General features: G+C 35.4%; 1 protein-coding gene across 2 annotated transcripts; it reads left to right on the top strand.

Moving 5' to 3' along the window:
* The first annotated feature begins 4973 nt into the window (after positions 1-4973).
* LOC139124916 (UNC5C-like protein) lies at positions 4974-21318 on the top strand. Of its 2 annotated transcripts, none has more exons than XM_070691022.1 (6): positions 4974-7723; positions 10562-11186; positions 13883-14008; positions 15276-15469; positions 15664-15840; positions 16386-21318. In XM_070691022.1, the coding sequence occupies exon 6, from the start codon at positions 16661-16663 to the stop codon at positions 17693-17695; it is 1035 nt and encodes a 344-aa protein (XP_070547123.1). In that variant the 5' UTR covers positions 4974-7723; positions 10562-11186; positions 13883-14008; positions 15276-15469; positions 15664-15840; positions 16386-16660; the 3' UTR covers positions 17696-21318. Both variants share the same exon structure in this region, with proteins under 2 accessions (XP_070547123.1, XP_070547124.1).
* Positions 21319-23297: the final 1979 nt, after the last annotated feature.

Raw genomic sequence — 23297 nt, 5'->3', positions numbered from 1 at the left:
GAAAGTTGCCTTTACATGTTTTAATCCTCCAAGATGGTAAGCATTTCACTATGAACTGTCAAAAAAAGTTGAACTTTCTGATAATTCTACACTAAAATTATTTTGGCTTTGATAATTTCCCCATTAATTCAATTATTTAAAATCATATTAATTATTTTTTCTGGGCGAATTGATAGGGTTTATACAGTACAAGAATTACATACAATGTAAGTCAAATTTTGACAAAAAATGACAAAAACTCCTAAAAAACACCTTTGCATATTTCATCACAATTTGAACAAATCTAAGTTGGGTTATCCTTAGCGACCTGTATACCAAATAACAAAGTTGTCTGACCAGCGGTTATGAAGAAGAAGATTTTTTACCAAAAACGCCTGTATACCAAATTTCAAAGCTGTTAGACCTGTTCTTTTTGAGAAACAACAATTTTTGACCAAAATGGAAAAAATTGCCCCCAAAATACAAAATTGTAGATTCATCATAATTTCAATAAATATCATTTAGTTCATCTATAGAAACCTGTATACCAAATTTCAAAGCTATCAGATGAGTAGTTTTGGAAATACACATTTTTTGACCAAAAATGGCAAAAATTGCCCCAAAAATACAAAATTACAGATTTCATCAGAAATTCAATATATATTACTTAGCTCATCTGTAGAAACCTTTATACCAATTTTCAAAGCTATCAGACCAGTACTTTTTGAGAAACACATTTTTTGACCAAAAATTGCAAAAATCGCCCCAAAATTACAAAATTGCAATTTTTATCATAATTTCAATAAATATCATTTAATTACCTGTATGAACCTGTATACCAAATTGCAAATATATCAGATGAGCAGTTTTTGACCAAAAATGGCAAAAATTGCCCTGAAAATACAAAATTACAGATTTCATCAGACATTCAACATATATTACTAAGTTCATCAATAAAAACCTGTATACCAAATTTCAAAACTATCAGTTGAGTACTTTTTGAGAAACATTTTTTGACCAAAAATGGCAAAAATTGCCTTAAAAATGCAAATTTGCATAATTCTGCACAATTTGAAGAAATCTGAAATAGATAATCCCTAGGGCATATGTACCAAATATCAAAGCTATCTGACTGTTAGTTTTGAAGAAGAAGATTTTTAAAGATTTTTTTTTCCAAAAATGACAAAAAATGCCTAAAAAATACAAATATGCAAATTTCACCACGATTTGAATGAATCTGACTGAAGTCACCCTAAGTAAACTGCATATCAAATTTTCAAGGCAATCGGACTTGCGGTTTCAGAGGAGAAGGCAATTGTTGACGGACGACGACGGAAATTCAACCTATTTGATAAGCTCCACGTCGCTGACAGCAGAGCTAAAAAGTTTGAGCAAAAGATTGCGTCTTTCATTTTTGAGGCCCATCCTACCATAAGTATGTGAATATGGTTCATACATTTCAAAGTGCAACTTTATTTTTTTTCTTTAAACTCTTTTAAAACTGCATCAAGTAGCTGTCTTATATAAAGTCTTTCAAAATATTGGGTGACAAATGACAGTGTAAAATGATTGCACATGGCTAAATTACCAAGGCACGGAAATTCTTTGTCAGGTACAAATGGTTTGATGTAAATTAGGCAAGAGTAATTGAATTATTTATTTCACGTCCACTCTAAATTTTGAAAATTAAGCAGGTAGGCCATTCAAAAACACACAGAAAATTTTACAGATGGAAGTTTAAATTATTAAATTAAGTAAAATAATTATCGGATCATTTTGAAGTACTATGGTACTTATTCAAGAGTCAAAGAAGAAACTTCTTTTTCAACTCCATAATTTACACTACAAGTGACATTCTGCAAGCATACAAGTGCTTTAAACAAATTTTACAAAATTGAAAGAGAGTTGTCGGTAGAAAAAACTTCTCACATTAATACACTGGGTTTTATTTCTGAAACCTCAAAAACCTACATGCACAGACACAAACAAAGAATTTTTAGTTTGGCAACAGAAACATTCCGTTACCATCATGGAGTGGGATTAACCTTATGGTATGTTGGATAATAAATTAAGTTTGAAGTGCATTTCTTTTCAAGCTCCTGCTGACACTTAGGGCCCAATAGATTGTGGACCATAAAGCTAGTAATGGCACACATTTCTATACAACAGTGACCCACAAAGACCCGACAAATCACCAGCCATTGAATATTACCCAGTACTTAAACCGGCTGACCTTTTCCCCATTTAAAACTCAATTTAATTTCTTTCTTTTGGGACTACCGGTACAGTACTGTAGATAATGTAAAATGACTTACCCTTTGGTTCATCAACCACAAGATGTGTGCACTGATTTTGTCTGAGTTCACCAGAGTATGTTCCCTGTAACAACAAGGATTAGAAATAGCAATTGTTAACAGACTGGATAATAGAAACATGGCATTTCATCCTGACATCAAATTTAATGTAAAAACAGAGCTCAGTTTCAGGATGTTTTGACCATATGTAATATCTCAGAGAAAGGTCCCACAGATTTCCATATGCTATTACATTCAACATCTGAACAACTGCAAGTGAGGTAATCATAAAACTGAAACTAGATGTGAAAGCTTCTACATGGATGGCTTAAAGGGACATTTTTAATTAGCTTTATCTCTGAGCAAATTGACTACCAATGTACAACTTTCAAAGGAGAACAAAGTACCATAATCACTGAAGGAATGTCAGCCATGGAGTCTAAGAGACTATACGCATATGAAAAAAATAATAGAATAAGATTTTCCAATTACATGTAATCATTGCATTGTAGTTTTTGTAATAGACAAGTATGTACCCTCCCACTATTGAGATGGTAAACTATTTGATGAACTCAATAAAAATCTTGTTTAAAAAAGTACCACTATCACATAAACGGTCCATGTCAAATACCAATAATTTGTATACCATGGTTTGAGGACTGCCCCTTTAGTGCACAAAACAGTCAGTGTAAAGTGGTATTGATCCAAAATCTATGCATTTTTACATATTGGCTTTGTAAGCTATAGCAGCTTTAATCATAAAATTCATGTTTACACTAAATATGTTTTCAGGGGCCTTCAAATGTTCAGGTCTCTTAAAGTGCAACATATGGAATTATGCTATGGTGATATTTGAACATGGTAAGATTAATGGCTCAAAAGTATGACCTAACGTATTGTTTAAAACCCTATGTGGGTATGAAAGGTCTCCGAACTCAATGAAATTCATAATGGAGCTTGAGTGACAACTGGCAATGAGGAGGTCTACTGCTATGTGAAAATCAGCCTTAACAACATTCAAACAAAACTTACTGTGTGGCAAACCATGAACATATCTGATTTCATAAACACTAGGACCATACAAGTATACTTTGCACAGTAAATAGGATCGATCAAATCATCACAGTTCTATTGCATATCACGAAGTAATCTTTACACTGCACTGCTAAATGTTAAATTACATCCCAAGCTATTTCTTATACAACCTAGCTGTCATACACAGGTTTCACGCTAACATTTGCTACAGTCGCAAATTGCAAATAAATGTCAAATGTGGCAAAAAAAAAATTGATACAACTTCACCACTGGCACTCATGGCGAATGCACGTATCGTGACCGAGCGCTGTATTGGGATGCATTGACCCTAGGCCATGACCAGTATTTGAAAAACGTCAGTCCAGTCAGCCAAACTATATGTACTGGATTATTTCTGTAGCCTACTATTCTCACAAGTAGTCGTTTTATAAACAAATTATGTTATTTTCCTCATCCAAATGTTCCAAATCATGGAAAAAGTAAGAAAGAGAAACATCATTGGCCAATCATCAACTTTGATGCTTTTTTCATGACATGTTATGCAAGTTTGTTCCAAGAAGTCTTTTTGTTGTTAGCGCCATAATAAAAGTTTGTCTGTCTCTGGCTATTGAATAAAGAGCAGGGTCAATTTATTCACCAGCATTCATGAAATGTAGATCTGAACAGATTGAGACCAATTTTTGTCTAATACTTATTTGTTAATTAAAGGACAGACAAGTTTCACAAAGGACCCAGAGTTGTATGGTGCTCCTGGTCCTTAATTCCAAACACTGCTCAAAGAGCATATCAACTCATTATCTGTAGCTATAAAAAAGGCAGAAAATGTGCCCAGCAGTGAATCTGATGAGGAATGAAAGAATATGTACAACTGCTCTGGACCAACATATGGATAATGAAGTAGAAACGTTATTAAAGTAAGTTTTGTGCAATATGTATGTGAAATTGATTTGTTGGGTGGGGCTAATAAAAGTTGCTTTTTGAGAATTTTTTACCAAATATAACAAACACAGCCCTAAAAATTACAAATATGCAAATTTAACCACAATATAAACAAAACTGACTGAAGTAAGCTCAAGGAACATCAATATCAAGTTCCACATTAATTGCACAGGCAATTTTAAAGAAGATTATTTGACCAAAAACAGAAAAAAATCACCCAAAAATACAAATATGTAAATTTCACTTTAATTTATACACAATTAAGTAAAGTCATCCCTAGGAACCTGCACATCAACTTTAAGAGCAAGTGGGTAAATGGTTTCCAAGAAGATTTTTTGCCAACAACAGGAAAAATTGTTTCAAATTACAAATTTGCAAACTACAATTTTAATAGATAAAGTCACCCCAAGGAACGTGCATGCCAAATTTCAAAGCAATCACATCAGCAGTTTCAGACAAGAAGCCAAATGTTGACATACAATGGATGGACGGACGGCAGAGGATGACGGACAATCAGCCTATCTTATAAGCTCCTAGTCACTGACAGCAGAGCTAAAAATGAGCTCCCACAAGTGGTAGGCCAAAACAATATCTGTGAAAGTTAGGGAGCCTGAATAGCTGCCCCAAGGTGCATTCAAACTTTAAGAATGATTGGCATTTTGCCAAACCCCACACCTACAATAGAACTGACCTAATCTTTGTCACAAGAGCGTACAGTAACCTTTGCAATCATTGAAAGATCATGGGAGTAAACAAGTGGTAAGGCAGGACTAAACACAAAAACTGCACGTCTTCTTTATTGCTGTAGACCAACTTGACCGCACCCAAATTGGTAAAATAATTTACTTGTGATATCTGAATGTAACTTACGAGTGGATGACTGGAAAGGAATCTACAGCTGCTCAAATGCCTTGTTCAAGAGAAGTAATCACACAGTGTCACAATAGAAAGCAGGAAATTTTCAGGAAATGAAGCAGAACATCAGGTACATGTATTCTGTATTTTTTTCAGTGAATGGACAGTGAACACTGCCAGTGACTGTATAATTTCTGATTCACAATAGAAGGCACTGTTTGTGAAGAAGACTTGTACTGATCAGACATCAACAAGATACAAAAATGTTCAAACACATGTGAACAGTTTCATCGGGAAAAAATCTTCTCTGAAATGAACAAATCAACCCAAAGGGGGGAAAACATGTGTCTTTAAAACATGGACATACATATACCGGTACAAGGAAGATTACTATGGGAAATACATGGTGCAATACCAAGATTTCTTCAGTACCTGATATCAACTAACTGTATCAAGTATCCACTAATAGACACCATGAAGCTCTAAATAACACACACTAATTTGAATAAGGTATTTGACAGAAGAAAGTAAAAAAATGGAAAGTAATGCTTCAAAACAGAAAGTTAAAGATATGACCAACCTGACCAGAGATAAAATTCATGACTACGTCAGAAAATTGAACAGAAGCGTGGTCATGAAATAGAGAATGTGACTACATTTGCTGAGACACTGAAAGAAGAAATAGACAATTACAAAGAAAGACTTACTCAAGATACGAAAATGGAATATGGAAGACTTTTGAATAAATTACATTCACTGGAAGAACAGTTACCCTCAACACAGCACACAGCAGGCCTTTGAAAAGTACAGACTCAACTGTTGAAGAAACATTACCACATGAAAATGACACACCTTCAATTGATCTGCTTCATGACTTTGAAATTGAAAATCTTTTACAGAAGTTAGAAGCCCTCACATTTCAGCCCATGATTCCTTTCTTGAAAGCTGTAAAGGATTATATCTTAAGGTTTGACCCTGGTGAAACAAGCCAGCATGCTTCTCTTGTGGATGATTACAGTGAACAAGAAAATACTTGTATTGTTGGAAAGATGAATTCAGGTCAACAAGGGTATATAACCAGAGATAAATGTACTAACTATAATGCACCATATGATGAACGGCTTGAGATACAATATGGCACAACAGGTTACTACAGCATGGAAGGAACCAACCTCTTTAGAGATAAAATTTCAGATGACGAAAGATGGAAAAATACACTAACAGACTCTGGTGTTTGATGAATATGAAAACAGTGGACAAGAATCCAGTGAAGAAGGGTCTTCCAGGTACACTTCAATCACCACAGATAGATCATCAGAGTACTCAGATAATGACACTATTACACAAGTTGATAGCAGTGACATTGATGATGACATATCTATATCAACAAAAATCCAAAAAGAAGTGCAGGTATCAAATCTGATGTATTAGCAACCATCTTGAGTACCGGTATTGTTGAAGAAGCTGCAAGTCAAGATAACGATACATCATCATCTACAAATGAAACACTGTGGTCACCTGAAGGTCAGTGTTCTGGAAATTCAGGCTCTGAGATTCAACCAGGGCAAGAACTTAGTGAGCAGTCAGATGTTCAAAATAAGATACATATTGCTAATATCGGAAAAGAGTAGATGATATGTCAGAACAAGATGTTCTGTCACCACAAATATTAGGGAAGACTATCTGTGACAATCAGGGCAGGCCAGAAGTTGACAAGATTAAAGATAATTTCAGTACGTTTGCCACAGATTGTAAGGTTGGTCAAGTATATGAAGAAAATAATTTTGTCGGTAGTGTCTTTGATGAAAGAGGAGGATATCTGCGGATGCATCCTGGTGATATAGTATTATACATTCCACAAACGCCATTAAAGAAGGACATCGTCAGCCAGTGTACTTGTATGTAGACAACAACAAGTGTAGCCAAACTTATTCTGACATGGTCGTCTTGACACCAATTGTCAGCTGTGGCCCTAAGGTGGCAAAGTTTGAAAAAGAAGTGGTTCTAACAATGCCACATTGTGCAGCTAATGTAAACTCTTGGAAGCTTACCACAATCAGTGAATCACCTGGAGGCGAGCGAAAAATTTGGTTGATCATTGTACACTGGTAATGAGGAGTCTGTGTTCATACTTCTACTGGAGTTTGCTAAATTATTAGTTGTGGCCAAAAGTAGAAGAGGATTAGGTCACGTTCAAACTATCTGGAATTCAGGAATCAAAATCAATCAAAAGACAACAACACTCCATTACATACACAGCAACAATACCGCTTGACCAGCACTACTGGACATGGAAGTGGAGCTAAACAACAATCAGGTGAAGAGATAAAATCTGCTTCTAAAATAGAACTACCAATTCTACTCACACAAAAGGCACATCAATCATCAGAAGCACCACTCATACCTGATTCTGATAACCAAATCACTGACGGAGATTATAGTGAACAACATGAAACCCTGTCATGCGCTAATGTACATCTGACAGATAATGAGCATGGTGACGATAAACCGAAATGTGACATGTTTGCACCATTGCAAACAACAGCAAAATTCGACTCTGTGACTAGTAATGACACACTGCAGGAACAAACTAAAATCGGCTACAAAAAGACAACAATGTGGTAAGTGCATTTTTCATTCTTTTTATGTTGAGTAAGCAATGTTTTATTTTTTTCTTAAAAAGTAGGAACTTTAAGCATTTTGCAACACCTTGAAACTTAAAGGAAAGAATAGCTCATACTTTATCACATCCTAAGGGGAAGTTTGGATATGATTGAATACTCTGAATTTTTTGTCAAAGGTCAAAGCATACTTTTCAGTGACTTAGGGGGCTTAATATTCTTTGACAAATACATTTCTGAAGTTTGAGCAAGAGCAGAGGTAGTGACACCATTTTGGCATATATATTGCAATTGTCCGTGAATTGCCTTAAGTTTGCACTTCATTGTAATTGTTATGAGCCATATGATTCTAAAAATCATGTAATGAAAATAGTACATTTCCTTGACAACTGTTATTGTATCACCACTTTACAAAGCGAGTGCAATTGTCTTTGGTCAAGTCCTCAATGCTTTATATACCAAACTGTGAATGTTCCAAGACAAGAAATTGACCATTTTAAGCTAACAATTCTCTAGTGGTTAATAAGCTCAGAACCCCCGTAAATTGTATATTTTCGGAAAGCCTAGATATAGGGAAACATTTTGGTTACCATAGTGTCACCATTGTTTACATAACTATCACGTGACAGGTAATTTGCATAACCTTTCAAAAATCGGTTTTCCCTATGTTTTGTTTCAATGCTTTGAGATATGTGGCTGAAATTCATGTGAGTGCAAGCTATCCTACAGGTCTTCAAAAGTATGTCTCAGAATTTTTTTAAACCTTCTTAAACAGTTTTTATGCCAGAAAAACTTCCAGAGCAATGTATTTTACCATAGTTGATTTCTTTTAAATTGTGCTCCAAATAAACTAAACAAGATATAAAAAATCTGAGACACACTTTGAAAGAACATTGTGACAGCTTGCAGATATTTTGAAGTATTGAGACAAAACATAGGGAAAACCGACTTTTGAAAGGTTATGCAAATTATCTTGTCACGTGATAGCTATGTAAACAATGGTGACACTGTGGTTACCAAAATGTTCCCATATATGTAGGCTTTTAGAAAATGTATACTTTACGGGGGTTCTGAGTTTATTAACCGTTAGAGAATTGTTAGATTAAAAAGGTCACATTTCTTGTCTTGGAACCTTAATAATATGGTTAGCTGGAATCTAGCCATCTGATTGGCTGGACCCTGTGTTTATATTCTCAACAAGGAGACCGGCAAACATTTCTGAGCTTGAGCAAATTTTGAGAGCTCAATGCACCATAATGTCAAACAGCCTGAGATGGATTTTGATTGTTAAATTTTAGTCTGGTGCAGCTCGATGAACCCAAAAATGAAGAATTTGTTTAAGCTGCAAGGCAATGTGACAACAGCATAATTTTTTTAAGTCTTTTTGAGCATATTTTTCAGGTAAATTCTTCAAGTTTGATGTGTAATTGCGATATCAATGCATTGCATTACCGTATTGTACAGAATCAACTGTGCACCCGCATTCTGAAATGTTCATTTTTTAGAGTTTGTGTTAAGGCTTGCCTCCTGAACCCTCGTTCCAACTTTGGTGCTAAATAACGACATTGTCCACTTGTGTTTAACTTTGGAACATGTTATTATGAGGTTATAAAAGGGCGCTTGGGTATTTGGTTGCGGATATAAGACTTCTTGGGTGAAAATAAGCATATTTGGGTAAAATAATCACTGAGCGAAGCAAGAGGATTATTTCCCACCAAATATGCTAATTTTCACCCCAGAAGTCTTATATCTGCAACCAAATACCCTCGCTTGCTGTTTATAAGTACCATGATGGGACGTTCCCATCTAATAACAGTGCACTTTCAAGGCATATTCACCCCGGCAAATGGGCTTTTCAACGGTATGGAGCTTCTAATTAAAGTTATTTGCCATCTCGTAAGCTGTTTGCAAAATGTGATTAGAGATAGCGATTAAAGCCAGTGTGTGGGGAAGAGATTTTGCCTTACACACTTCACTCATACAGCTAATCGTTCGCCTTGAACTTCTTTGAACATTGTACCCTAATTTTCACAAATTAGGACCTATAAATATACTACAAGCCATATGTTAGTTCAAATTAATAAAAGTAGGAACAAATTCCGATGTCCTGAAATGATAATACTGTTGTCAAGGTTTACACGAGATTGAGTTTGTGCCGCTTCACTGTACAATACCTTGGCATAAAGTAGTACCGGCCAAGCTATTGGTATCTGAAGTTGTTGACTAAGCGTTATGTAATGTCTGATTATATCTGATATAACTATGTTAGATTGCATATTATCAGTGCAGAAAGAGCCCAAAAAAGTGTACTGTTTTTTAGATGCGAGCATCCCGTCATGTCATGTACAGAGCCAAAAAGGCAAAGTCTTTCAATACTCTTTATTTTTTTGTCAACATACACAGCACTTTCATCAACGTATCACTAATTTTTAAAAGGTCATTAAATATACAAATTACTAATCAGCTGACTAAGCAACTCTCATCACCTTTTGTAAGGTCCTTTAAGTTCTGTGCCAAATTTGTAATATTCATTAAAAATGCAAATTATCAGCTACCTGATATGACATGAAAATGCAAATTGTCTCACTAATATAATATAATTATCTCAGTCAATATCAGCTGTAAGTTTCATAAACTTGGTAAAGTTCTTCCAGTAAGTTATTGCTGATCATCTCAACACTATTCTGGTATTTATGAAAGGCAATTTGTGAGAAGATGGTCAGGGAGATGTATGGCAGGGTGAAGGGTGTACACAATTTTTTCTTCCTCATGCCAAGCTAAAATTTGATTGAGTACATAGATTTCTTTTGTAAACTATTTTCACTGATCAATTTCCAGGCACCATACACATCAGTAAATGAGATCACTACTGATTTTGAAAGATTCGCTTCAATGTGTGAGATTGGTGAAGTGTTTACATCACATGCCGACAGGAGCTTTGTAGGGAGTGTGTTTGATGACAGAGGAGTTACCTGAAGATGGAAGATGAGGATGTTGTGCTGTATATCCCACCAGATGCCATTGAAAAGGGTCAGAGGCAACCAGTGTTTTGTCATCTAAGTGACTTCAATAGTGTGTCATCTGATTCTGGAATGGTTCCTCTAACACCAACAGTCAACTGTGGTCCTGATGGAGTCAACTTTGAAAGAGAAGTAGTGCTGACAATCCCACACTGTGCCACCAATGCTGAGTCATGGAAATTTACTGGTGTAACAGAAACAACTGATGGTGCTCTGATTACTCTGCCAGATGAAAACCTGATGGTGAACAATAGTTCCATTGTTCTATTATTGAGACACTTCACTCTATTCGGTGCTAAAGGTGAAGCCACTGAGGAAAATGCTCAAATCAATGTCATGATAGGAGTACGATGTCAATGCACTGATAACAGATCCTGTGATATTCGTGTTGGTGCATGGATTGACATGAAAAGTGACCACACAAGGAAACTCAACACATTCAGGTATACAAGCCAAGGCCTAATCTCAACTTATGTCACACTGGTACTTCACAGCTAAGTTTTAGGTTGGCTCAATGGGAACTTAGACATCTGGTTGTCGTAATTGTTAGCTACTATAGACTATAGTCTATAGAAGCTATTGGGATGGGTATCCGTCCGGCGTCCGGCGTCAGTCTGTATGTATGTACATGTATGTCCGTTTGTGAGGCGTCCGTCCACTCAAATATCTTGAGAACCGCAGTACTTACTGATTTGATATTTGTTGTGTAGATGAAAAATATGATTTTGAGAAACTATTTTTTAAATTTTTTGATATTGTTGAAAATAGGCAAATTAATGCCAAAAAGGTGTTTTTGGTAAAAATCTTCTACTTCATAACCGCTGGTCAGACAGCTTTGTTATTTGGTATACAGGTCCCTAGGGGTTACCCAACTTAGATTTGTTCAAATTGTGATGAAATATGCAAATGTGTATTTTTAAGGAATTTTTTTGTCATTTTTGGTCAAAATTTGACTTACATTGTATGTAATTCTTGTACTGTATAAACCCTATCAATTCACCCAGAAAAATATAATTAATATGATTTTAAATAATTGAATTAATTAGGAAATCATCAAAGCCAAAATAATTTTAGTGTAGAATTATCAGAAAGTTCAACTTTTTTTGACAGTTCATAGTGAAATGCTTACCATCTTGGAGGATTAAAACATGTAAAGGCAACTTTCCTGAATTCCAACTTTGACATATTCTGAACCGTCATTTATTGTGCCCTGTATGTTATCTAAAAGAAATTGCTCAAAATAGTCAATAGAGATAGAGATAGAGAAAGTTCTAATTTCCATTTATGGTTGACTTGGTAAGGATAAAATAAAATTACTTTTTGAGGAAAAAAATAGAGTGGTCAATTAAAAGAGTGGTCAAAGTGATAGGGTTTTTATGGTAAAGTTGGGCTGTAAGATTCCTCATGTGCTATTTATAGCAATTATGCAATCTGTGTAAACAATGCAATGAAAGTTACATGATTCCTTATAATGCTTTTGATGACCTTGAACTTCTTAAGTTTCAAACATTTGTCTCTTCAGTGTGCTTTCTCTGAGTATGTACAGTCTCAACTTATTCAACAGAATTCACTTACAATGTTAATCAAAGATATCCACCTTCTTCATCAATACATGTGTCACAAAAGGTTATTCTCTACATAACACAGCAGAGCTCTGTCAACTGTTGAGTTGCTTGTTCTTTCAAAACCGCTGGTCAGACAGCTTTAATATTTGGTTTACAAGTCCCTAGGATGACCTAAGTGAGATAATTTCATACAGTCAGGAAATACTTAATTTTGTATCCATGTCTATAGTAGCTTCAGGGACTTTGGCCCTATGTTTTATATTGTTATTTGCTGACAAAATTGAGAAGAACTGTTTAGTTGTTGTTGTTTTAATAGTATTGAAACGTTGCTGATACAATTTAAGGAACACCATAACAACTGAGCTTAAACTACCTGTGAGTACTGGCAGGTATTTAGTAAAATGCCAAATGTTACAGTCTTTCGTAACATAACAACACTTTCCTTTTCACAAGTCAACCTTTTAAAACAAAATATCACAACCTGTTGCCAACCGATCAATTGAAATTGGTATGTCAAGAGCCAGCATTGACTTGCTGACGTATAATCAATACCTACATTCTTTCAAAACAGTAAAAAAATTAGAATTTTCACACTGTATCAGGATTTTTCACCTACTTTGTACATGGAATGCACCTAAGGTTACCTTTATTATGGACTTTTAAATGAACCAAGTGTAAGCCTATAATAAGCAGCTTGGCTGGCACTGACAATATATCCATTCAAATGAATGCGACAGGAGAAATATGTGAAGTGAAAAGATGTACATGGGTACTCACTGAGGTATCATTGTCTGTAACCTTGTATCCATCATGAAGCTAGTGATGTTTCTTTTAGAAATAATACTTCCAGGCATTTCCAATTGCCCAACATGCTAAATATACCAACGTTATTTTGTTTTACACATATAATGTTGGAGGGCATATTTTGGAGAGGGACAAGACGATTATTATTTTATGTTTGATTGAAAACTTAATAAAATTGAAAGTGGGTCATGGTGAAGTAGTGAACAAAAATTTACTGGATGTGGCTTGTCATATATTTTCAAATGTGATAATACTGTTGCTAATCAAGCTGCATTTTACAGGCTGTACAATCTGTTAATTAAAAACTCCATGATGTAGGAAACTGTTGATGCATTCTGTAAAACAAAGGAGGCTAAAAATGTCCTGAAAAATTACAAAATATAGACTGGTTTGTACAATGGTAGGTAACTTACAGCATACAATACACCAGTAATATCAATGCCTGTTCTCAACACACAACTTTTCAAATGATTGGTTGTGATTATTGGCTTTAAAAGGTTTATTTTCTCACATACATAAACTGCGACTACTAAATTATACTTTAAGTGACTGCAGACAAAGTCATGTAGTTTGTTATTACAAATATTACAGACGGCAGTATAATTATGTGAGCCATCGCAGTAAAGTGACAAGTTTTTTTTATTTCACGACTTATGATGTTTGTGTTCAGCTTACTCAAATTTATGGTCTAAAAGTAAATGCGTAAAGATATGATTATTTTGCGTGAGAGGAACACACGAATACTTTTCTTCTATTCTTTTCAATTACAGACTGGAAGCAAAGAAATATGGCAAATATATGAGCGAATCACAATTGGAATTGAAGACGAAGTATTGAATGTTGAACTGACTTACATTGAAGAAGGATGGGAAAGATGGCATAGGCAGTCACACAAGGTATTGTACAAGAGTTTGGCAACTCATCTCCGAATCAACATCAATCAAAAAAACCTACTACTAAGGAAACTGTATGTCCAATAAGATAACTTGTCTGTCTTCTACACTAAAGAATAACCATCTAACGAAAAAAAAAAGATCGTGAAATGATCATGAGTTCATTCTACCGTAAAACTTTGAAAGACGTAAATTTTTGGGACATTTTGGCGTACAGCATAGGAGTTTTGTGTGACTGTCGTAAAACGGTACCTATTGAAACAATTGGCAGCCTCGGCCCTCTTTGCCTTCAAGTGTACACACTGCGGATCGTGTACCTCGACGTGGCTGTTATGATAAATTCATTTTTAAATTATTTTGTGAAATGTAAACTTGTGGTCACCTCGATATATCGCGGTGACAATCGGCCAAGTTAACTTTGGTTGAAGACCAACGAGCATGCAGGATGTTTCAGTGGGCCGCAAATGTAAACAAATGAAACATAACTTGACTGTGGACTGCTGGTAGCCCGATTCGGTGTAAAATCTATTTCTGAACGCGCACTCGGCGTAGTTCAACTATGGAGGTGAAAAAATACCTCCATGTTCAAAACCAAACATGTTTGATGACAGCACTGTTGTCTTGGTAGGTTTTTGTCTTAATGCCAATATATCTAATGTGCATACCATATAGTACTTTAAAAGGCTTGTATGAAAATAATCATGAAAAAGTTACATGTCCTTTTAAAAAGTATAACTTCATCTATTTGTCCATGAATGCAACAGAGGCCACATTTCTGCATATTTATTGTTCGAAAAATGTTGAAAGTTAGCCAATATGCTATGGATATTTGGTGGGAGAACACTGCTTATCCCGTTCCATCTATCAAAACACATAACCCGTATTTTCTCCTTCTCTATTACATAACAATAAAAAGACAGCTAGTGCATATTGTTTTCGTAATAAATTTTATTCATGCAATCTCCATACTGTTTTCAGGGGACCTGTTCAGTCACTCTCCTAATGTCAGCAGTGCCATATTCAAATCACAAGAGATGACACAATTTTTTTTTTACTTGCCTGACTACTTTTAGGGGAGCTGCTAAATCACTCGCCTACTACTCGCCTGGATGGTTTTCAGGAGAGTGAATTTTAGCTCTCCTGCCATTTTAAAAAAAGAGCTCTGAATACACTTTTTTATTTTTCCTGAAAACTCTGAAAACCTGTTCAAATGGGGATGCCAAACAAATAATCATGCGAGAATTTAGCATACCAATATGTCTTGTTGCAGGTGATCAACACAAGAAATATCAAAGAGGATGATGGCTCTGTTATTGCAGGATGTACATTCATTGTTAGATATGTTGGTGGTGAGCCTGGGCCAAATATGGGCCTGTCACTTGGTTTGTCAATGGATGTATCAAACAGAAATATGATGTAACTGGTACCATTCATTTGAATGACAGCAAAAGCAATGGAGAAAAAGTAAGGCAAATTTTTCCTTGGTTCACATCAGTGAAATTTTCGCTGTACAATTCCAGTTTTTATTATAGCAACTTCGACTGAAGTTTTTAATATGTCTGCCATTTACATAGCAAGTGTGATAATTTCTGTTGAACAGAAATACAAAATGTTCTACCCTCACAGAATTTATGTCAACCTTTCAAACACAATCACAGGCTGACAACAGCAAACTGGCAATGGCAGGTCATCAATTTTGTACAACAGAATTTCTGGCAAAGCCGACTGAAGAGACATCACCTGTTAAGAGAGAGCGAAACATCCAGCATGATTTGAATCAGCCACCACACTTAACATCACAGTTTGGTACTACTTTATTCACAAGAAATATAAGTGTAAGTTATCATCCACTTACGTTGGTTCTTTTTTAAAAACATCTATGTAAATTATTCTCTTTTCTGCTGTAGTGAACCAGAAATAAGGAATTTCATGTTTCGTACATGTTAAAGATAATGAATACTTCTTCACTTCTATTTGACAATTTCCATTACATTCGTGTAAGTTCAGAAGTTCATACAAAGGAAATGTCAAATTAAAGTGGATGTGCTTTTCCGTTGAAACCTAATACAGATTCAAGTACCATGATACATGACTCAGATGAAAATGTTTGATAGCATACTGCTAATCTTGTCAAGATCGCATAGAAGAAATTGAAACATGTACAGTACAATACCATAATCCACCATCACATGATGTTTTTTGTAGGAATAGATGTCAGCCTTAACATCATTGAGAAATTTGGTATGATAAAAAGTTTCACGAGCCATCACTACAGGATTTCCCTCTGCTTATTTTTTACATGTATTCAATGTATTGGGAACTTTTGTGATCAGTGTTACTCTAGACATAATTCTTTACCCTGTCTTCTGATGCCAAACAGGATCACAAGCAAGGACAAGAGAAGGTTGCAGGAGAAGAGGAGAGTTCTTTTACTTCAAGTAAAAATTTTAGGACTCCTACTTCCTGGAATCAACTATGTATGATCTTGGATGATGAGCATGATGGAGGAGGAAACTGGAGGGTATTTGCAGCTAAAGTAAACTTAACAAGATTTAACATTGATAATTTGGCAAGGACAAGTAGTCCAACATCAACTTTGCTGTCACTTTACCATTCACAGAAATAGTGGAGGGATATGGACAAAACCAGATTTTGATGGAGCTGGAAGACATATTTACATCAATCAAAAACAATAAAGCTGCAAACATAATACGGGAAGAAATTAGACAGCATAAAATTGAAGAATGGCTATGTAACATTGACAATGCTGCTGGAGAAGCATCTGAAATTTCTCATGCGACAGAAAATGAAGATGAAGTTAGCTCGCAAATACGAGAAGCTGCCAAACAAAGTATTGTAGGACAGAGGAATAGCAGCAGAATGTTGAGGGCATCCGTATCAACAACTAGTACACAATTTCATATACTTAAACCTAACACTAATGAAAGTGTAAGTCATCATGATCCTGTAGAAGAGAGTCCACCATCAAGCACCAAGGTTAAACCACTAGAGGATTCTGATCAATCAACAACAATACCTGATGATATCACTAAATCTCACAGTAATGAAAGTGTAAGTCATCATGATCCTGTAGAAGAGAGTCTACCATCAAGCACCAAGATTAAACCACTACAGGATTCTGATCAATCAACAACAATACCTGATGATATCACTAAATCTCACAATAATGAAAGTGTAAGTCATCATGATCCTGTAGAAGAGAGTCCACCATCAAGCACCAAGGTTAAACCACTACAGGATTCTGATCAATCAACAACAATACCTGATGATATCACTAAATCTCACAATAATGAAAGTGTAAGTCATCGTGATCATGTAGAAGAGAGTCTACCATCAAGCACCAAGGTTAAACCACTACAGGATTCTGATCAATCAACAACAACACCTGATGATATCACTAAATCTCACAATAATGAAAGTGTAAGTCATCGTGATCCTGTAGAAGAGAGTCCTCCATCAAGCACCAAGATTAAACCACTACAGGATTCTGATCAATCAACATCAACACCTGATGATATCACTAAATCTCACAGTAATGAAAGTGTAAGTCATCATGATCCTGTAGAAGAGAGTCTACCATCAAGCACCAAGGTTAAACCACTACAGGATTCTGATCATCAACAACAACACCTGATGATATCACTAAATCTCACAATAATGAAAGTGTAAGTCATCGTGATCCTGTAGAAAAGAGTCCACCATCAAGCACCAAGGTTAAACCACTACAGGATTCTGATCAATCAACAACAACACCTGATGATATCACTAAATCTCACAATAATAAAGTGTAAGTCATCGTGATCCTGTAGAAGAGAGTCTACCATCAAGCACCAAGGTTGAACCACTACAGGATTCTGATCAATCAACAACAACACCTGATGATATCACTAAATCTCACAGTAATAAAAGTGTAAGTCATATTGATCCTGTAGAAAAGAGTCCACCATCAAGCACCAAGGTTAAACCACTACAGGATTCTGATCAATCAACAACAACACCTGATGATATCACTAAATCTCACAATAATGAAAGTGTAAGTCATCGTGATCCTGTAGAAGAGAGTCTACCATCAAGCACCAAGGTTGAACCACTACAGGATTCTGATCAATCAACAACAACACCTGATGATATCACTAAATCTCACAGTAATAAAAGTGTAAGTCATCCTGATCCTGTAGAAGAGAGTCTACCATCAAGCACCAAGGTTAAACCACTACAGGATTCTGATCAATCAACAACAATACCTGATGATATCACTAAATGTCACAGTAATGAAAGTGTAAGTCATCATGATCCTGTAGAAGAGAGTCTACCATCACACCAGCACAAGGTTAAACCACTACAGGATTCTGATCAATCAACAACAACACCTGATGATATCACTCAATCTCACAATAATGAAAGTGTAAGTCATCGTCATCCTGTAGAAAAGAGTCCACCATCAAGCACCAAGGTTAAACCACTACAGGATTCTGATCAATCAACAACAATACCTGATGATATCACTAAATCTCACAATAATGAAAGTGTAAGTCATCATGATCCTGTAGAAGAGAGTCTACCATCAAGCACCAAGGTTTAACCACTACAGGATTCTGATCAATCAACACAACACCTGATGATATCACTAAATCTCACAATAATGAAAGTGTAAGTCATCGTGATCCTGTAGAAGAGAGTCTACCATCAAGCACCAAGGTTGAACCACTACAGGATTCTGATCAATCAACACAACACCTGATGATATCACTAAATCTCACAATAATGAAAGTGTAAGTCATCGTGATCCTGTAGAAGAGAGTCTACCATCAAGCACCAAGGTTAAACCACTACAGGATTCTGATCAATCAACAATATCATCTGATGGTATCACTGAACTACGCACAAATAAAATTGTAACAAGTCATTGGAAGCCTACAGATGGTGAAAGAGCACAGTCACATTCAAAGAGTGCACAATCTGATTCATTTACAGAAGTTCAAGCAAAGGACACGTCTAATTCTCAACAATTACCAGAAAGGCCTTCAGAATTAGAGATCTCAGCAGCAATGAGATTAATAAAAGAAAAAAACAGTCTCACCATTTACGACAGCAAGTATCTGACATTCAAAATAAACAGGTTTGTCAGTCAGCAACAGCTTTTAGAAATCCAATCACCGAAAAACAATCAGAAAATAAAAAGTCAACTGTGGTGAGACCAAAAAATAAAAAAGCACCACCAAATACACAGTCTGGATCAAACTCTGTGACCTTAACTCCTGAGCAGCAAAAAGATACCAGCATGCACATTGATGACACTCAGCATAAAGATGAATATGTACGTCAAGATGTAAAAACAATGAAAGCATTCTTTGAGAGTGCAAATGGAGACAAAGCAGTACCATTTAAAACAAACAGGCCTTTACACAAAACACGTTTTGAACCACCAAAGAAAAGATCAACTGTCAAAACTGATAGGCAAAAGGGTAGATCAGATATGGAGGACCCTAAGAAACACAGTATTCCAAAGGTGACAAGACCAACCAAACATCGACATCCTCAAGAGAAAAATTGTCAGCAAAAACTCAAGAAGAAACAAACAAAGCAGTACCCAACACAAAGGAAAAGGCAAAGAGAAGACAAATCAAAATTAACATGTCAAGAGAGCCGAAATCAAAGAATAAAACAGCACCACAAATACCCAGTCCCAATCACATTCCAGAGCTTTACTCCTGAGCACCAACAAGATAAACAAATGCATAATAATCAAATCAAAATGAAAATGCAGCTTCAAATGTGAAAAACAAGAAAGCATTCTTTGAGGGTACAAAGAGAGAAAAAGCAGAACCAGTAACAACAAATAGGCCTTTACAGCAAGTACAACATTTGGAACCAGTAAAACAGAGATTGGATAAAGAAGGCGATAAGCAAAAAGGTAGATCAGATGAGGAAAACATTACTAAACAAGATATGTCAAAGGTGACTCAACCAAACAAAACATCAACATCCTCAAGAGAAACACTTTCTGCAAAAAGTCAAGAAGGAACATACAAAGAAGGAACCAAAGCAAAACGCAAAAAGGAACCAACACAGTTACAAATGGCAGAGTCACAGTCAACTTCAAAAGTTCAAACATCAGAAAAGTCTCGAGAAGATTTAATAAGCAGTGAGATTAACTTGCAAGATGAACAGTCTGAAACAAAAGTATCTGTAAGGGATTTAAGGAAGCGCTTTGACAGTCAGTAAGAGAAAGAAACTTGCATATTCCAGAAGACAAGACCTACATGTACGCGTCTCCCATATTGCTTGTCAATTCTTTAACGAGCAAATCTATGGATATGTTTATCCTATTAAAGGCGCCCTTCTCAATCCCTGTTCTCGCATTAGCGACTGTGTCAACAGTCCATTAACAGTTTGCCATTTTTTTGTTTTCCATTGAATATTTTATCAGGGAAATAATATTTATATTAGATGAATCTGATAATTGAGTGGGGGCTTTAAGCTGTTCTCTTGCAATGCATTATCTTACTAACTAAGTGGAAAAATATATGTTGTCCTTGAGAAAATACGGTATATACAGGAGGAGGAATAACTTCAATAATACTCGAAAACATGTATATCATTTAATGCAATGGTCTTTTTTCATTTTTGTATATGTACATGCAAGCACAAGAATATTGATTTAGTTTAAGCAATATCAACAACTTCGAGGGATGACAGAGAAAATCAATATAATCAGAGCTACATCATTAGAAAGATGCAGTGTTTCAGCCAGCCTTTGACAGCATGGGGACACAGTGACCCACAGTAGGTTTAAATGGGGACAAATTACATTTCTGAGGACATGTATTTCTGCGGCATTCAGTCAGTTTTAACAATATGACAACTTATCACAAACTCATGTGGCAAATTTATGCAGTCTTTAAGTCATGACCAAAGTTTTTTCAGCCACAAAATAAAATTTTTCATCAGTTGAGAGCATTTAGCAGCATAGTGGCAGTGTAGATACAATTATTGTCATGTTTAAGGTCCTGGTATTGTGTCATAGTTGTGATCAAGCAGTCTCAATAGCATCTTGAGCATAAGTATATTTCTTGAGACAAAAAGCTTTGGGCCAAACCCAAATCCTGTAAAACAAGACACAATGACATTTGAGAGTAATCATTGTTTTAATGATTATGATGACATTTTTGCCCAGAAATTTTTTATATTTGATATTTTGATGTCATCAAGAAATGTCTTGTGATGTTCACTTCTACATCATTAAACTGGTGGAATCCGCAAAAATATTAAAATCATTCAGAATCACATCATTTCTTGTATGAATTATAGCAGTTTGAAATAGGCCAAATGGACAATTTTAATAGCTCTACTCTTTGAATTGTTGCTTTGATGTTAAATGACCATGCAAAATTGCAGTTCTCAAATGTGATGATTTGAAAATGGATATGATTAGTACAATTATTGTTGACAATTTCCCTTTGCCATGATTCTTAAAATTTGATTTACAATTGACAGTCAAACTAAATGCCATTTAAATTGGAAGACACACCAAAATTACCTTTTAACAGAAGATTGTAACTATTGGACCACGCTAGGTGGTTTCTTTTGAACCATAATTTACTTAAGGGGTCTTCACGCATGACACCACATAATGAAATGACCCAGATTTGACCTTTCAGAAACCTGAGTTTTTCTCCTTTTCCCTTGTATTGTGACTCTGTTTGTGAAAGTTTCTTTTGAAATGATGGTTTTTACTATCAAACTGAGTAGCTGCAGGCCAAATGTTGATTCAAGCAAAGAACGTAAAACTTTGATAGACTCAAGATGAACAGGACTGACAGAGCCAAGCCTCTGCGTATTGTAGTATCGAACAGCAACAATGTTTTTTGTACCTACCAGGGAACCTTGTACCATAGAAAGGAAAGTAAACTGTTTCAATACATTGCAACTTTATAGGAAAGAGGGTAAACTGTTTCAACATCTTAGAATTATTGTTAGCTGTAGTTTTCTGTTGTGGAGGCACTGTCTAAAAATTCAATAGCCACTAAAATATAGCCTACGCAGATTGCCCAATTGTGACCCGCAAAGATTATTTTATAGGGACAGAACCAAAATAATTGCGTCAAATGTTGCAATGCCACAGGCTGGCTGAAAATAATCACAATCATATCCATCCATATTCCAATAACACTAGGTCAAATTCGTAATACAATAGTTATAACAAGCGAACTGGCGGCCGATACAGCTCTGCTGTTTTATGTAAAGAACAATTATTTTTGACACATGTGTAGTTGAAGAAGGTGGAAATCTTTGATAGCTCATTTCAGTGGCCGGACAAAAATGGCACAAATAGCTGCAAAAATACTCAATTGAAGATTTCATCATAATTTGAACATATCACATTACGATCATCTCTAAGAACATGTCAACCAAAGCTATCTGACGAGTAGTTTTTTTTGAGAATCAAATTTTCTGACAAAAAATGGCAAAAATTGCCCCGGCCAAAAAAAGTAAATTGCAGATACCGGTATCATGATAATTTCAATAAATCATATTTAGTTTATCTGTAGGAGCCTGTATTTAAAAATTTCAAAGCTATCAGACAAGTAGTTTTGGAGGAACAGATTATTTTATGAAAAATGGCAAAAATTGCCTCTAAAATACAACATTGCAGATTTCATCGTAATTTCAATATATCACATTGAATTTATCTGTAGGAGCCTGTATACAAAATTTCAAAGCTATCAGATCAGTACTTTTGAGAAAGACATATTTTTGAACATAAACGACAAACATTGCCCCCAAAATACAAAATTGCAGATTTCATCATAATTTCAATATATCACATTTAGTTCATCTGTAAAAGCCTTTATACCAAATTTCAAAGCTATCCGACCAGTACTTTTTGAGAAACACATTTAATGATCAAAAATGGCAAAAATTGCCCCAAAAATACAAATTTGCATATTTCTGCACAATTTGAACAAATTTGAAATACATCATCCCGAGGGACCTATGTACTTAATATGAAAGCTATCTGACCCGTAGTTTTGAAGAAGAAGATTTTTACAGAATTTTTGACCAAAAATGACAAATATTGCCTTCAAACTACAAATATGCAGATTCACCACGATTTGAACAAATCTGACTGAAGTCACCCTAAGTAAACTGCATATAAAATTCAAAGCAATCCGACGTGTGGTTTCAGAGAAGAAGATTTTTTTACCAAAATCTGCAAAAAATGCCCCGGAAACACATATATGCAAATTTCACCACAATTTGAAGAAAC

The sequence above is a fragment of the Ptychodera flava genome (assembly GCF_041260155.1).
Source record: "Ptychodera flava strain L36383 chromosome 23 unlocalized genomic scaffold, AS_Pfla_20210202 Scaffold_24__1_contigs__length_23054250_pilon, whole genome shotgun sequence".
Lineage (NCBI taxonomy): Eukaryota > Metazoa > Hemichordata > Enteropneusta > Ptychoderidae > Ptychodera > Ptychodera flava.
Note: the sequence above shows the minus strand (reverse complement) of the source record. Positions and strands in the feature narration are given on the sequence as shown.

Coding starts and splice junctions, on each gene's coding strand:
- LOC139124916 (XM_070691022.1), top strand. CDS start 16,661: ATGGAGCTGGAAGACATATTTACATCAATCAAAAACAATAAAGCTGCA.